This window comes from Enhydra lutris, unplaced genomic scaffold (genome assembly GCF_002288905.1).
Source record: "Enhydra lutris kenyoni isolate GAN:26980312 unplaced genomic scaffold, ASM228890v2 scaffoldscaffold45, whole genome shotgun sequence".
In the NCBI taxonomy this organism is placed as follows: domain Eukaryota; kingdom Metazoa; phylum Chordata; class Mammalia; order Carnivora; family Mustelidae; genus Enhydra; species Enhydra lutris.
This window is the reverse complement of record NW_019154129.1, coordinates 5,638,806-5,655,338: the sequence shown is the minus strand read 5'-3', so window position 1 is coordinate 5,655,338 and position 16,533 is coordinate 5,638,806. Positions and strand designations below refer to the sequence as shown.

The 16,533-nt window shown below is 45.7% G+C and overlaps 1 protein-coding gene across 2 annotated transcripts in view; it reads right to left on the bottom strand.

Annotated features, from left to right (window-relative positions):
* Window positions 1-4,883: 4,883 nt before the first annotated feature.
* The window catches only part of LOC111156096 (calcineurin like phosphoesterase domain containing 1), a 100,254-nt gene continuing 88,604 nt past the window's right edge, over window positions 4,884-16,533 (bottom strand). For both annotated transcript variants that reach the window (XM_022516703.1, XM_022516702.1), the window contains one exon: window positions 4,884-5,218. In XM_022516703.1, the coding sequence (XP_022372411.1) occupies window positions 4,989-5,218 (230 nt within the window). In that variant the 3' untranslated portion in view covers window positions 4,884-4,988. The remainder of the gene's footprint in view (window positions 5,219-16,533) is intronic.

Genomic DNA, 16,533 nt, shown 5'->3' with positions numbered 1-16,533 from the left:
TTTTTTGGAGTAGGTCTACTCCAAGGTGGCCAAATTTGGTTAGGAATGTCATTCATAGAACATAACCTCTTCCGGTAGCACCTCCAAGAGGCACTTTTCACTTCTTCTGAGTCCCAGACTTCTATTTCCAGCCATCTCATTCACATTTTCCCATGTAACCTTTCATCTAGAATCAGACCCTTCTCTGGGCTAACTTGCTTTGGTTACTAGCACAGTATTCATTCAATGAGCTGGGCTTAGAATTACTCAGAGTCAAGGACACTTGATCATTACCCCCAATTCCTTCACTGTGAGTGGGGAACCAAAGAGAACAGTGATGCTGCCAGTTGTTTGTGGCCTTATTGACAAAACCTGACTTTGAGGACAGTCCCAACAGAACTGCCACAGGCTTAGGAATGTGGCTTCCTCTCCCTCCTTCCGCCCCTGTTGAGTGTTGGCATTGATGATGATACCCTTGCTCACCTTATTCATTCTACATTCACTGCCAAGTATTCACTGAGGCACCCCACGCCCCAGGCATGGCTTTAGGCATTGGGAGAAGAATGGCTAATGAGTCGGACCGGGCCCACAGGGCTCTGGAGCTTGCATGCTGGAAGGGAAATGCTCATGAGGATCGTGAAGCCAGAAAATCTCTTCGTGTGTGCTACAAGGAGCACAAGCAGGGCCACGTCCAGGGATGAGGGGATAACCACAGAGAAGGTGGTGAGAAGAGAGCACTGTGGGGAGTGATGGTGGAGCTAAGATCAAAATGTGATGGGAGCCAGTTCCTGGGAGAGGAAACACCCAGTACAAAGGGTGTGGGATGTTCGACAAAGTGGGATGTACAAAGCTGAAAGGAGGTCTGGGGCAGAGGGAAGGGGCCCTGGGCAGTCATAGGAAGGAGTCCGAACTTTATTCCACAGAGGTGCCAAGCTTCTTTCGTGAAGAAACGGACTTCTTAAACACAAGGATCAGAACAGATAATGAAAGGTGACTTGTGATTATTTGACTTTATTTACATAGGTTTTTTTTTTTAACCTACATAGGTCTTTTAGGTTTTATCCAAAGAAAAAAATCGAATCTGTATATATCTGTATAATATCTAATGGTAAAGAAATAATGGCAATAAAAAACCCCATTGAAGGAAAGAATTTAGTCAGTAAAATCTTTTCTAGAAAGATGTTAGAAGTCATTATTATTATTCTTCCAAGAATTCTTATACACATACACACACACACACACACACACACACATATCCCTATGAACTCTCTCATAAGACAGTATTTTATGAAGTTATAAAAAAAATCAATATTGCCTGTCAAGTACTATCTCTTGCATGTGTAACCAAAACTGTAAGGTTACGTGACCAAGAAATCAAGAAATCCCTGGTGTCTATTACAGAAAGCTTTTAATAGAACTTGCCTTGACAATTTACTCCTAAATCTTCCTTTCCCCCCCCAGCTCAATACCGTATTGCTGCTTAATTTCATGACGGCACAGAGCTGTTTTTTAGGCACTACTTGGGGAATAAGTATTAAAAGTTCAAGCAAATGCAAATGATGTTTTTGGCACTTTTTCTCAAAAGATTTCAATGAGAATACAGACTATAATGTTCAGCTGTATTATGTGTATATAGGTCCTACAGTTGTATGTAACTTGGTATCCTTTGTAGCATGTAAGGGAAATGGTCCTAGTGTTATTATTTGGGCTTAAAACTAGGGTTTGCCTTGCAAGTCTCTATCAGGGATTGATAACCTTGTAATGCTGGAAACCACAAGATATTATGAAACATTGTTTGCTCAGTTCCAATACGTTTACTACCCCTATTCTCCAACCTCAGGGGAAACATGACTGAATTCTAGAGATAAACTTACTTATTGTTAGACGTGAACGCAGTTAGGAATCTCCCCACCTCTGTCTGAAAACCTACTTGAGTCTTGACAACTCAATTTTAGGTCTCCTTAAATAAACTTCCTTTTAGCAGCCCCCCTATTTCCACCCCTAATTAAAATGATGAACTGGAGGGGCACCTGGGTGGCTCAGTGGGTTAAAGCCTCTGCCTTCGGCTCAGGTCATGATCCCAGGGTCCTGGGATCGAGTCCCGCATCGGGCTCTCTGCTCAGCAGGGAGACTGCTTCCCCCTCTCTCTCTGCCTGCCTCTCTGCCTACTTGTGATCTCTGTCAAATAAATAAATAAAATCTTTAAATAAAATAAAATAATGAACTGGAAGGGGAGCGCTGGGTGGCACTACTTGCCTTGAGAGAGATGCGGGGGTCCTACTCCCGGGGATGGGAACTGTAAACAAGGAGCAGCATCACGGGTCAAAGTGTTTACAGACGTGGGCAGAGCCGGGTCCTGTGGTCCATTACCGGTTCACCTCAGTCTTCCAGTCTCTGCTGCGGAATATTTTCTGCCTCCAACCATCTGGATGGGCTTTGCCACCCTGGAATGGGTGCGTCTGGGCTTTGCAATCCCAGGGATCGAGTCCCAGGGCTCCCAGCTCACACCGGGTTGCCGGCCAGTCAGGTTGGTCAATGGTGCAGAATACTGTAATACTGCCACAGGCTGAGCTGGTCCAAACCTCTCATCCATGAAAAAGGTTTTCTAGGAAAGAGATGATCGTATTAAGGAGCATGGGCTGGACGTCTGGACTGCCGGCATCTTGAGGCTGGACTGCCTCGCTTCCCCACTGACGAGGGGTGTGATCTCAGCCAAGGAGCCCCGCCTCTCTGAGCCAAAGTACTTAAAAAAGTACTTAGCTTGTAATAAACATTCAACACCACAGTGCTTAGGATCATGGAGGATTTTATTGATTTCTACAGCATAAGGCACTTATTATTTAATGTGCTTTTTTTTTTTTAAAGAAAAAGCAATCATAAGTGAATGCCTTGGTAAATAGCTATTATCAGAACAATACACGCTCATCTCCAAAATCATTTTTTTTTTGAAGATTTTATTTATTTACTTGACAGAGATCACAAGTAGGCAGAGAGGCAGACAGAGAGAGAGGTGGAAGCAGGCTCCCTGCAGAGCAGAAAGCCCGATGTGGGGCTCGATCCCAGGACACTGGGATCATGACCTGAGCCGAAGGCAGAGGCTTTAACCCACTGAGCCACCCAGGTGCCCCTCCAAAATCATTTCTTTCTGAACCAACCGACATCAGGAAATACCACTGGTTACTTTAAAAATGGTGAGAATTTCGTATGGTCCCCTGTTCTTCGCGTATCTTTGCCGTGTTTTGAATCACTTCTTTTACGTATCAGGTTTGTAGGGAAGGGGACTTAGAAGTTTCATTTCCATTACTCTGAATTCTCTCCACTCTGCTCCCTGCAACTCAAGTGCCCCAGTCTGCTGAGCCCCTTGTGCACATCACTCAATGCAGAGGGCCCCATTGGTCCTTTGGGATTCCTCCTCCCTGTGCCCCCAGCAGCCCCACACCTGCACAGACGACTCTGGCGTCTGACTCTGAAAGTCAGCACAAGCCAGGCCCCAGACGTGTGGCTTATTACCTTGTACTGAACTCCTGTTCCTGACCTCTTCGATCCACACCTGTTGTCAAGAAAAATGAATGGGAAACCAGACTGCGGCAAAATACTAAAACAGGGGCGTTCTAATTTTGAAATTTTAAAAAAATTTTCCTGTGCCAAACACAATGAGCTCGGGCGCATCACTGACCTGTCGCATAATTAACTTCCTGTCTTTTGTTCCTTATGAATTTACATATCCAATTATCCTTCTATTTCATGTCTCACGGTTTTGCTACATCGACTAAAACTTCTTAACAAGGAAGTCTTCTGATTTAATGGACTTTGAAAGTTCGTTTGTAGCTGGTTGTTTGGGTCTGACGGCGCTGTCACGGCCTGGTGCTGAGATGTTCCTGGCAGGAGGGAGTGTTTGAGGGTCCCCGCCCGGTGGGGTAACAGGGGCACTCACACGGCTGTCTGCAGACGCAGAGAAGTGGCGGCAAGGGAGCTCCCGTAACAACGGTGCTGACTTTAAACCACCCCTGCTCCTTTGTCAAGGGGCACTGTACCCCCTCGTTCGTATCATCAAAGTCGGTGCTAATTTAGGTCACGGGGCTGAACGCACCATTTCTGCCCCCACCAGGGTTTCTGCTCTGTTTCTATTCAGAACTCCGCCTTGATGCCCCCTTTTCTGTCCGAGGGGACATGGCGAAGAGGCCTGTAAGTGGAGGGCCATTTCCACTGCACAAGAATGCCCACCTGTGGACCTCCTGCGCTGCTGGACGTGACCGTGAACAAACTCAGATGGACTGAGAGACGGCTCTTGGGGGGCTTCAGTTCTCGTCTCTGGGAGGAGGCTTTTAGAGACGGCCAATGTGTGGGCCAAGGAGGCTCTTCTCGTCTCCCGGAAGGCAGATTCAACTCGGACTAGCATCGACAGCATCGTGACAACAGCAGGAGGGTCAAAATTTAATAGCAAGTGTTGTCTACTCAGCTCCTTGTACAAAGAAACCCACGCGGCTCTGCTAACGGGACACAGTGATCTGTTTCATCAGGAAGGAAAGGCGATGACCTTTGTTTTTGTTTGGCATTCTGGGAGTCGTGGACACAAACTAAGACAATCAGACGTGGTTTGTTCACGGAATTATCAAACACCACACCTGGATATCAAGGTGGGATGGAGGGCGACAGGTAGATTTTTACCACACTTCCCAGTAGCGACTGGGAAGCAATCGACTTCCCAAGCGGAGCTGAGAAACACATCATTAGGAGGATTGACTCAAACACCAGGGCAGCGAGGCTCTGACACCATTTATTCCTTTGTTTTCAGGCTTCCCCCACTCCCCGCTTTTTAAAAGGGAGGGCAGCTCTATTTTGAATATAACTTAGGGTAGGATGATAGGACTCAGCTCTCTGAATGATGCAAAAGGACACAGATCTGCCTAGAATACTTTTATATTTCAACAGGGGGCTGTGCGCAGCCGCAATTCCTGGCAAAGTAAGAAACCAGTGGAAGTGAACCGTGAACAGACCGTCAGCAGCAGTCACTTTTCCTCCATCAGGCCCATGAGATCGGCTTCTACCCCCTGCTCACTCAGCTCATCCAAACTGTAGTATCGGTGAATGATCTTCTCTGCGGTGACCACCACGACTCGGAGCCCGTGGGTGTCTTGGCCCAGCTGGCATCCGATGGCCGATGACACCACCATGTCGAGGTTCTGGTAGGTGCCTCCGGCATTCCGGTGGTAGTGGCCTGAGAACACAGCTGTGACACCTGTGGGGGAGGGAACAAGACATTAGGGGGCCAAAGATTTCCATTTTGGGAATTTGCGGGCTCCGCGAGGGCCTTCCTTCTGAGATCAATATGGTATGTTGTGCAATCGAATGCATTAATATCACTCAGTGCATAATAAGCGAGGAGACTCCATATGTGATGTCCAGAATCCTCTCAGGGATACTTCATCGATACAACATCCTAACACATTTGTCGTAAGTGGTGCAAGGAAGGGCTAGGGAACGAGAAGAGAGAAGATAAAGGGACTGACTTCAGGAGAGATACAGGAGGCGGAAGGAAATATTCTGAGGCCTGCGTAAACAGCCATCTGATGGGAGTTAAATGTCTACAAAGAACGACGTTCATGGAGCTCTAATCAAGACAGCACAGCAAGCTCTGCACTTAACGTAACTCCTCCACTCCACACTCGAGAGCCGTGATGGCTAAAATCTACACGAGAAAACCGAAGGACAGAAGTCGCCTCGGAATCAAAACCAACAGCTCCATGCATGAGAAACAAGGCAGAAAGGCAGGGTAATGAGCGGGGTCACGGTGCTGCTGGGAGCGAAGCTCCTGGAGGGTGAGAGAGGCTGCAAGGAGTTTCTGTGACAGAAGGAAATAAAGGCCGGCCCCTACTGAAAGAGGGCAGGCATGGGAACCTGTGTTTGTGGAAAGGGAATGCAGGAGACCCTGGCCGCCGGCTGCCTGGGGCTAGGGCTGCGGTAGGCGGGGGTTTCTTACAAGTCCTCCAGAAAATAAGCGAGAACCAATTTATAATGTTTGCTCATCTCCCATGATTAGCCCTCTGAGGGCGGCTCATTTTAAACTGCTGACGTGATGTCACTGCCCCGACGAGGGAGGGGATGGCTGGTAGCATGCTGTTCTATGGTGCTTCTGCTACACAGACACAGAGGCTGCGAGCTGCCTAGCCAGCAGGGTAATGGCAACACGTAGCAAGAAAATTAGAAAATAATCAGTTTTCAGTATTTATTACTGTTGCTTTTTAATATAATTTATTTAATGGTGATTTTGTAGAATTTAATGCTTACTACGGTTGTTTCACAAGGAGCTCACAACATTCCTTAAAATTTAGTAACTGGTTTTCGTGAACCGGGCAGGAACTGTCTCCAGCAGAGCACTGGGCGAGGGCTGGTAGCGATCTGTGGGTCTAGGAATGAAGGACAGACACAGGCTCAAGTCTAGGAAATGAGACATGTTTTCTCAGTGTTACTGTGGGCAAGGGCCCTCAAGCTCTACTCTAAGACCTGGCCCCGGGGAGGGGTTGGGGTGAAGGAGACCCAAACCACTAGACAAAGAGAAGTTATTCAAGACAGAAAGTGAAGGAAAAACCAAAGCTGAAATCACCTCTTACTCAACTGAATCTGAAATAATAATAATAATAATAATAATAATAAAATACCAACACCTTGTGAAGAAATCTCATACTAAGACAGTCTACAGACTCCTCAATCAGGAATATGAATTCACTCCAGGTGAAATGAATATGAAATTGCCTGTAAAGTATTTAAAATTACTATGTTTAGGGCATCAGGAAGTCCTTAATAAAAGACTGATATCTATAAAAAAAAAAAAGAACCAGGTGTTATGAAATAAAACAGGCACAACTGCAATGAGAATAACTAGTAATGAAAGCTGAGAAACAGTGGCCATTAAAGACAGCCATTAAAACAGAACACAAAGACAACTCTCAATAAATGGGATAAATTCTAAACTGGACACTAATCAGAGAGGAAATCAGTGAATTAAAAGACAGAATGGAGGCAATGAACCAACCAAAAGACAACATGGAGACTCAGACACAAGCAATAAGAACATGTGGTTCAAAGAACCCAAAGAATGGATAAAGACGTATCAATGGATGCTTCAGAGGAGGTACAACAGGAGAAAGGAGGATAATAATAGGAGTAACTTGAAGAAACAACTCCTGGGGATTTTCCAAAATGAAGGAATATATGGGCCTTCAGATACAAAGTACTAGGTAGGATAAATAATAATCAATTTGTACTGATATATATATAATATATATATTATATATATATCATGGTGATATTGTGGAGCATCCAACAACAACAACAACAAAAACCCTAAAAAGATATGGCAAAAATACTATAAAGGAATGACAATTAGACAGCAGGCCCCCCAGCAATAACAGAATGAAAGAATAATGTTTTCCAGTGCTGAGGGCAAGCGACTGTGAACCTCCAATTTTATACCCAGCTAAATCATCATTCAAGTTAAAGGGCAAAAGAAATATATTCTGGGGCATATGAAGACGAAGAGTTTACCACTTCCAAACCTTCACTGAAAGAATGATTACAAGATACGGTTCAGCAAGGAGAGGATGAACTATTAAAAAACAGTGATGTGCTAACACTGATAAAAATATTTTGGTAAATTTAATTACTGATTATCTTTGAAAACCTCTACTTTTTAAATGTAAAACTAGAGCTCAAGAACGTCAAGATGGGAAGTTCAATGGATAATTAAATCACATAAAAGCTACTGTCACGTTTGGAAGGGAGATGAAAATAATGAAAATAATTATATTTTGCTAGAAAAAAATGCATAATTAACATGCTTCTTAAAAATGTTCGGGCACAAGCAACCAAATTAAAAAGAGGCAAACTGTACTTCATCAAAATTTTAAACTTTTGTGCATTAAAGAACACCATCAACAATATGAAAAGATAACCCATGGAATGGGAGAGAATATCTGCAAATCATCTATCTGATAAAGGTTGAACATCCAGAAAATATGAAGAGATGAATATGAAAAATATGAAAAAATGTTCAATGTCACTAATCATCAGTCCAATGAAAATCAAAACCATAATGAGATTTCACTTCATCTCCACTAAGATGGTTATCATCAAAAAGATGGAAAATAACAAACATTCACAGGGATTTGGAGACTTAGAACCCGTGTGGAGGGCTAGTGGAAATGTAAAATGGGGCAGCCATTCTGGAAAATACTTTGGTGTTTCCTTAAAGTGCTAAACATACAGCGACCCGGCAGTTCCACGACGAGGCATCTACTCAGGAGAAGGAAAACACACGGCCACGTACAAACCTGTGTGTGGCTGTTCACAACAGCATTATTCATAGCAGCCAAAAGAGCAGAAACAACCTAAAATGTCCATCTGAACTGATGAATGAACAAAATGGGGCACATCCTTATGATGGAAGCTGATGCAGCTGTCAAAAGGACTGAAGAGCACTGACAATGTGCTCCAACGTGGAATGACCTCGAAAACCTCACGCTCAGTGAGAGAAGTCGGATGCAAAGGGCCTCACACTGTAGGATTCCATTTATAGGAACTGTCTGGAGTAGGCAAATCCAGAGATGGAAAGATTATTGCTTGTCAGGGACTGAGGGAGGTAGGGAACAAGGGGTGGCTTGCTAAGAAGGAAGCAGTAGTGGCTGCTAATGGGTATATTAAAACCACTGAATTTTATACTCAGCCACAGCAACTTCTTTCAAGATATGTCTCCAAAGGCAAAGGAAACAAAAGTGAAAATGAACTTTTGGGACTTCATCAAGATAAAAGCTTCTGCACAGCAAAGGAAATAGTCAACAAAACAAAGAGACAACCCACGGAATGGGAGAAGATATTTGCAAATGAGAGTATAGACAAGGGGCGCCTGGGTGGCTCAGTGGGTTAAAGCCTCTGCCTTCGGCTGAGGTCATGGTCCCAGTGTCCTGGGATCGAGCCCCACATCGGGCTCTCTGCTCAGCAGGGAACCTGCCTCCTCCTCTCTCTCTCTGCCTGCCTCTCTGGCTACTTGTGATCTCTATCTGTCAAATAAATAAATAAAATCTTAAAAAAAAAAGAAGAGAGTATAGACAAAAGGCTGATATCCAGGATCTATAAAGAACTTCTCAAACTCAACACACACAAAACAGATAATCATGTCAAAAAATGGGCAGAAGACATGAACAGACACTTCTCCAATGAAGACATACAAATGGCTATTAGACACATGAAAAAATGTTCATCATCACTAGCCATCAGGGAGATTCAAATTAAAACCACATTGAGATACCACCTTACACCACTTAGAATGGCCAAAATTAGCAAGACAGGAAACAACGCGTGTTGGAGGGGATGTGGAGAAAGGGAACCCTCTTACACTGTTGGTGGGAATGCAAGTTGGTGCAGCCACTCTGGAGAACAGTGTGGAGATGCCTTAAGAAATTAAAAATAGAGCTTCCCTATGACCCTGCAATTGCACTACTGAGTATTTACCCCAAAGATACAGAAGTAGTGAAAAGAAGGGCCATCTGTACCCCAATGTTTATGGCAGCAATGGCCACGGTCGCCAAACTGTGGAAAGAACCAAGATGCCCTTCAACGGACGAATGGATAAGGAAGGTGTGGTCCATATACACTATGGAGTATGATGCCTCCATCAGAAAGGATGAATACCCAACTTTTGTATCAACATGGATGGGACTGGAGGAGATTATGCTGAGTGAAATAAGTCAAGCAGAGAGAGTCAATTTTCATATGGTTTCACTTATTTGTGGAGCATAAGAAATAACATGGAGGACATAGGGAGATGGAGAGGAGAAGGGAGTTGAGGGAAAATGGAAGGGAAGATGAACCATGAGAGACTATGGACTCTGAAAAACAATCTGAGGGTTTTGAAGGGGCGGGGGGTGGGAGGTTGGGGGAGCCAGGTGGTGGGTATTATGGAGGGCACATATGGCATGGAGCACTGGGTGTGGTGCATAAACAATGAATTCTGTTATGCTGAAAAGAAATTAATAAAAAAAAAAAGGAAAACAGAAGTAGTGGAAAAATATAGTGAATACCCAAAAGGTATAGAAAAGTTGTTCAATAAATAATCAATTTGAAAAAAAAATGCGAATTTTATGGTATAGCTCAATAAAAAAAAACAAAACAAAAAACAAAAAACGGGAAGGGGAGGGGGCCAGAATAACCTATGTGGTAGAGATCAGAGGTGGAGACATCAGCACAAACTCATGTTTACCTTAATACCAAGTTAAAGACAGAGAATGACCCAGGGAAACATTTACAGATGTGTACAGACACAGGTTAGTATGCAGACCCGTATCCTCGCTCAGTACCAAGAAGCAGGGGCACACGCAGGCCATGAGCACCCCTGGCGTCCAGATCTTGGTTTCTAATACCATTCTCCAGTAAAAGGCTCCTTGGAGACCTGGCTGACTGTGGGGCCGGGGTGGGAAATACACAAGATGAGCCTGGAGCATCCTGATGGGCCAGAAAGGGAGGACGTGCTCCAACACTCGCACTGATGGGGGTGTGTCAGAGGGACACAGCAATCAACCCACAGCCAAACCTTAGTAACTGAAGCACCAAAATAAACTAGTGTTGAATGATAACCCAAATTATAAAAAATAAATCCACAAGTCCAAATTTCTGAGAAACTGTCACAGCGCAGAGACCAAGGAGGTGGGATGCCTCAGTCAGGTGTGCTATGCTAGAGGGGACCCCAGAACAGAAAGAGGACATTAGGTAAGAAGCAAGGGAACTGGATTATGCACTTTTGTTAATGAAAGTGTATCAGTATCAGTTCATTACTTGCAGCAAATGTACCATACTGGTGTAAGACACTATTAACAGGGGAATCTAGGGGCAGGGTATATGGGAAGTCTCTGTATTGTCTTTGTAATTTTTATGTGGATTTGAAATTGTTCTAAATTAAAAAAAAAAAAAATACAGATAATTTCCGAAAGAACGGAAATGGAATATGTAGCTTTCAATCAGCAAAGCGGCGGGGGAGGGGGTGGGAATCAGAATGACTACAACAAACAAAAAAATCAAACACGAAATTTTAAAATGGCCCTGGCACCAAACGCTGGATCTGGGGCCGAGAAACCGCATGGCTCCCGCAGTGCCAGTGGGAATTCCTCAAAAAACTAAACTTGCATTTACTGTATGACCTGGGAACAGAACGCTTGGACATTTATCCCAGAGAAATGAAAACTTAGGTTCAAATATCTGTACGTGGATGTAACAGCCAGGAATAGGAGGCAACGTCAAGTTCTTTAGTGGGGTCTACAGTGACACTGTGGTCCGCCCACGCCATGGAAAACCACGCAGCGACGACGGAATGATGCAGACAACTGGAAGAGATTTCAAGGACATGACACCCATTCGAAAAAGCCAAACCCCAAAGGTTCCATCCTGTAGGATTCCATTTACAAAGCATTCCTGAAATGAGAAAATTCTAGATGCGGCTGCTATGAGTCAGGCATGGTGGTGGAGGGGGTCGGGGGTGGGAAGGGCTATGGGAGGCTGGCAGGAGGGATCCTCGTGGCGATGGAATGGTTTGCATTTGATGGAGTCAAATGTACGTGTGCTGCGTTTGAGGGCATAAATGCACGGTACGGTGTTCACCGAGCCACTGGTGGTGAAGGTCATTTATGGGACGAGTGGATAAATTACAGCAGGTGTGTTTTTAAAAAGAGGTAGATTTATGTGTACTGGCTTTGAAAGGCACCAAGTATATTATTAAATACCAACAAGAGGTTACGAAAGTATTGTGTGATCCTGGTTTTGTAAAACAAAGAGCATATGCTTAAGAAGGTGTGTGCACACGTGTTTGAAGCCCCCCCCAGCTGAACTCAGATACATGCCCACTGCTCCCACTGGTGATTTCATGGGGAGCGTGGGGGGCTGGGGTCAGCGAGGGGCATCAATTTCTCCTCTTTTGTACTGTGATATAATGCTGTCAGCGGTCACGGACACGAGCATCAAGGTGCTGCGAAGAGCGTGGAGGGGACGTGCCAGATGGACGGGGGGTGGCGGGGAGAAGGGATGGAATGGCGGTGCCACCAAGCCAGGGCCCGAGCTGGGCAGGTCAGCGGCTTACAGCTGAAGCCCCGGGGTGGGCGCTCAGACGGTCCTTATCACAGCTGGAGCTGAACAGCCCTGACCACACAGACCAGAGGACCGTGGAAGTGACTGGTTCCTGGGCCTTCCTGGAGTTTCAGAGCTTTACGGCTGGTGCCACCAGAGGCTCAGTGGGAGCCTGTGTGTTAGACCGGCCTCGGGGACGTCCTTGTGGCCAGACAGAAGCCACTTAGTATTGTTATTATTTTGTTGTGTACTAGATTATGTGCATGGAATTTGGCTCTTTATGCCTAATTCATAGTTGCGAACTAATATTCTGGAAGGAATGTTTGGCAATTTTGAAAATGGCTCGCATTAGCCATAATTAGCTGTAAAAACTCATTTATGTCCAAATTTCACGCCATATTTATCGGCGTCCATAGAGACAGGGGCATTAATGCGGCTGTTCAAGTGACCTGCAGAACTTTCAAAGCAGATCTCGGGGGACCCGGGACAGCTGCGCTGGTCCACCGTGTGCCTGCTATCCGTCTTCCCGTCACAAACCCCTCAGGCCTCACTGTTTATTGTTAATGTCCCAAGTCACAGCAAGTGTGACCAAACAAGGACTGTGGAATTAACAAGGATACCTAAGAGGACCAGCAATAAAGATGAAAGAGAGCGGGGCCACTGTGTTCAGAATGGGCTCCCCTCTGGCAAGAGAGCCCCGCTCGTCCCCACCATTACAATCAGGAACTTTACATCTTGGGGTCCTGAGCAAGACACTGTGGAATGGCCATGGAGTAAGTGTACTAAGGGACGGTCAAATGGAGGAGGGTACGAATAAGTCTCCATTCTGCGGAGTTCTAGGGCAGAGTTCGGGGCTCTGGGCTATTCCTGGCTGGCCCAGTGAAAACCGAAACCCAAGGGATGAGACTTGAGGAGGGACATGAGGGAGCCTCTTCCCGGGCTGGAGCCAGAGCCAGAAGCAGCCTGGTGGCTGACAGTGGGAGCTTCTACTCCCACCTCCTGGGAAGTCCAGTAGTTCTGAACCACGCATATGTCCTCCAAGTCCTCCCGCAAGTAAGGGCAGATTGAGGCAGAGGGGAATGGGGATGGCTTGGAAGGACGACAGAGGTAGGATGCTTGGGACTTTCCAAGCATTGGGACTTTCCAAGCATCATCCCGCTGAATTCTCCCAATGGAGACTCGAATCACCCGTTTTACAGATGAGAAAACCACAGCCGGGAGAAGGAACAAAGTCACGCATCTGGAAAACTCACCCAAGGGCTGAACCGGCCTTGCAGACTCTGACTCTTGTCCTCTGGGGGCCTCAGGAGGGCCACTGCCCTCTGTGGGCACTTCCTCCCTTTTGAGATGAATAATCATTAACACCTGTCTCACGGATGGCAGAGAGGTCTGAAGGAGAGCACAGAACTGGGCAGCAAGCAGCCAGCACCCAGTACCCAGCACCCAGCACCCAGCAGGTGCTCATCAACCCTCGGGTCTCCCTCCCGGTATTGCCCACAGCCGACTGCTGGAGGGGGACACTGACACCAGGGGCAGACCCGGCGATGCAGTCTCTGCCCAGGTTACAATCCTGCCCTTTACACACCGACAGGCCACGAGGACCCATCTCTGCTTTCTATGAGGTTTTGATGGGGACGCATTGATTCGCAACTCAATGCAGGTAAGGAATGCATTAATAAACTACGGTTTCCCTGACGGGGGATTGATTTTAGCACTGTTTTCAAGAGTTGTGCAGAATTTCCATTCTGGCTGTTCATCAGTCATCTGGGGCCGACATGCCTCTACGGTTCCTTAATTGAGTATTAAGTATAGATTGTTTCTGAATTATGAACCGCTGTAAGGAGATGACAAGCATCTTCTTAAATTACTCCCAGAAGAATTCCCAAGCCAAAGACAGCCCATGCGCATCAACAGAGGACTGCTTCTGTGGCGTGAGCGTCGGATTTATTCCTCCATGGTATCAAGTCATAAAGATGCGATAAAAGCTATTTTTGAGCTGTCTTGATTCAAATTCATTTCAAATCAATCAGAGGATAGCCATGCAATCTCCATATAATTTAATATTCTAATACTGGAAGCTCGCTTCGAATCAATCAGGAAATCGGGAGGGGACCCCAGTGCAATTTTAATATTAAAAACGGGCTTCCTTAATGCGTTAGTGTTACTTAAGCCCGGAAAGTGCACACAAATTTGAATTGGGCCACTTTTGTTTTTACCCTGAGTATACATTTATGAAAATGGCATGCATCTTCACGTCGTCAGCTGTGACAGTGAAACCTGGGTTGTAAATCATGAGTCACTAATTTATTCTGCTTCAGTGGTAAGGGGAAAAAAAAAAACATGACTCATTAAAATAAAAAAAAAAAACTGGTGTGAATGGAGAGAAAACAGGTACAAATAATCCGTGTTGCAGGTAAAGAAATTCGCAGGCAGGTCGCGGAGAGGCGGGGCCCTGAGATGGCAGTCCCTGCCCGCAGCTCCAAAATCAGGGTACAGCCCACGTGACCCATTAAGTAAGAGGTTCTTCACTATTGGGTTAGGGCTTTGAGTTGGTTGCCGCAGAGAGGTTAAGGGACTTGCCTGGGGTCACACAGCAAGGATCTGTACCTGGATCAGGCGGACCCCTGACTCCTGGAGGGGGTGGCTTTGACCTAAGGGACACCCTGCACTTCTGCCTGTTCTGTGTTCACATCTGCCCTGGGTCTTGAAGCAGGGTAGTCTTCTTGTGGTAGTAATAATGGTAACAAGGGATATTTTTTTTTTAAAGATTTTATTTATTTATTTGACAGACAGAGATCACAAGTAGGCAGAGAGGCAGGCAGAGAGAGAGGGAGGAGGAAGCAGGCTCCCCGCGGAGCAGAGAGCCCGATGTGGGGCTCGATCCCAGGACCCTGGGATCATGACCTGAGCCGAAGGCAGAGGCTTTAACCCACTGAGCCACCCAGGCGCCCCGTAACAAGTGATATTTATGGAGTGTTCCCTATCGGACACTGTTCTGAAGAAGAGCACATCTCAGGTTTTTAAATCGTGTGAGCCATTCCACTTCCCTATGAAGAAGGCACAGTTACTACCCCAGTTTGGCAGATGAGGAAAACAGACGGAGACACATGCCGCGTTTGCCCCGCTCAGCCCCTCCCTGGCAGGGCTGCGATCAGAGCCCAGGGGTCTGGCCCTGAGTCGGCGCTCTTAACCAAACCCCTGCCAAGTGGAGGGAAAGTGAAAACCCAGGAGAGACGGGCCACGTGAGTGAAGAAAGTCACCACCAGACGGCTCCTGCTGACCCATTACCACCCACGGGTACCCCCTGGTCCTTCTCCGTGCTTCTGATCCTCGCCAGATGTGTGACATGGGAGAAATTCTTCTGCGAGTTCTCCAGGGGAGCGTGTGGCGGTACTAGAATTCCAGATCAGAGTCGACTCAGCTGGAGGGCGGGGGGCCAGACCGACTGGCCAGAATGGAGACAAGCGAAGGGTCAGGCTCAAGCCTGCATCCTCCTCCTCCTCGTGGTGGGGGCCTCCAAGCATCCCATCACTGCCAGTTTTAGCCTTTCGCCAATTCAAAACTTCCCATCCCCAAATTCCCATTAACTTAAGTGGGGTCTTAAAGGCATTTTCACGGAACTTCTCTCAAGGACGGCTTGTAACCTAACTGACCTAGGGTCTACAAACCTTCTTTGTAAGGGGTCAGAAAGTAAATCTTTTAAAGCCATGCTATCTCTGTGAGCTACTCAACTGTGCCTTCCTTCATAGCATGAGGGCAGCCATCATTCACAGTTACGTAAACCTGTGGGCATGGCTGCGATCCAATAAAACTTTATTAACAAAAAAGAGAGGTGGGCCACCCCCAGTAATTGCAGAAAAAAAAAAAAGTCATAAAAAAAAAACATTTGGGTGCTCAAAATTCAGCCACAGTTTCTCAATTCCTCAAAAACTAGAAGTTTCTTTCTGTACTTCTCACAAATAAAGAAAACAGTAATGTGTAGTCTGTAAAACTATGAATGCCATTTTGACCAGGGGAGACAAGTGTATCTGCCCAACAGAGAACAATGCTCTGATGAACACAAAATTATTCCATAAACAATTACTCAACTATAAAATAATTCAAAGCATTTGTACCAATGGTCAGAAAGAGAGTTCTGTATTTACTTGAAATTAAAAGTGTGCATATCCTTCCATCTAAAAAAGTAACTCTGATCTAAAACATTAAAAAAAAAAGTGTGCTGACAGTTTTTGCTTAAAATTAAATGTCTAATGGGCTTATAGAGTTAACACATGTACCAATAAGAGTATAAAATTCAACCACCATACAGTTTGCACTCAATAAATATAAATCTACATTGCTCAATTAACGTTCTAGTTGCTTTTTTTTTTTTTTTAATTTATTTGACAGAGACAGAGATCACGAGTAGGCAGAGAGGCAGGCAGAGAGAGGGAGAAGCAGGCTCCC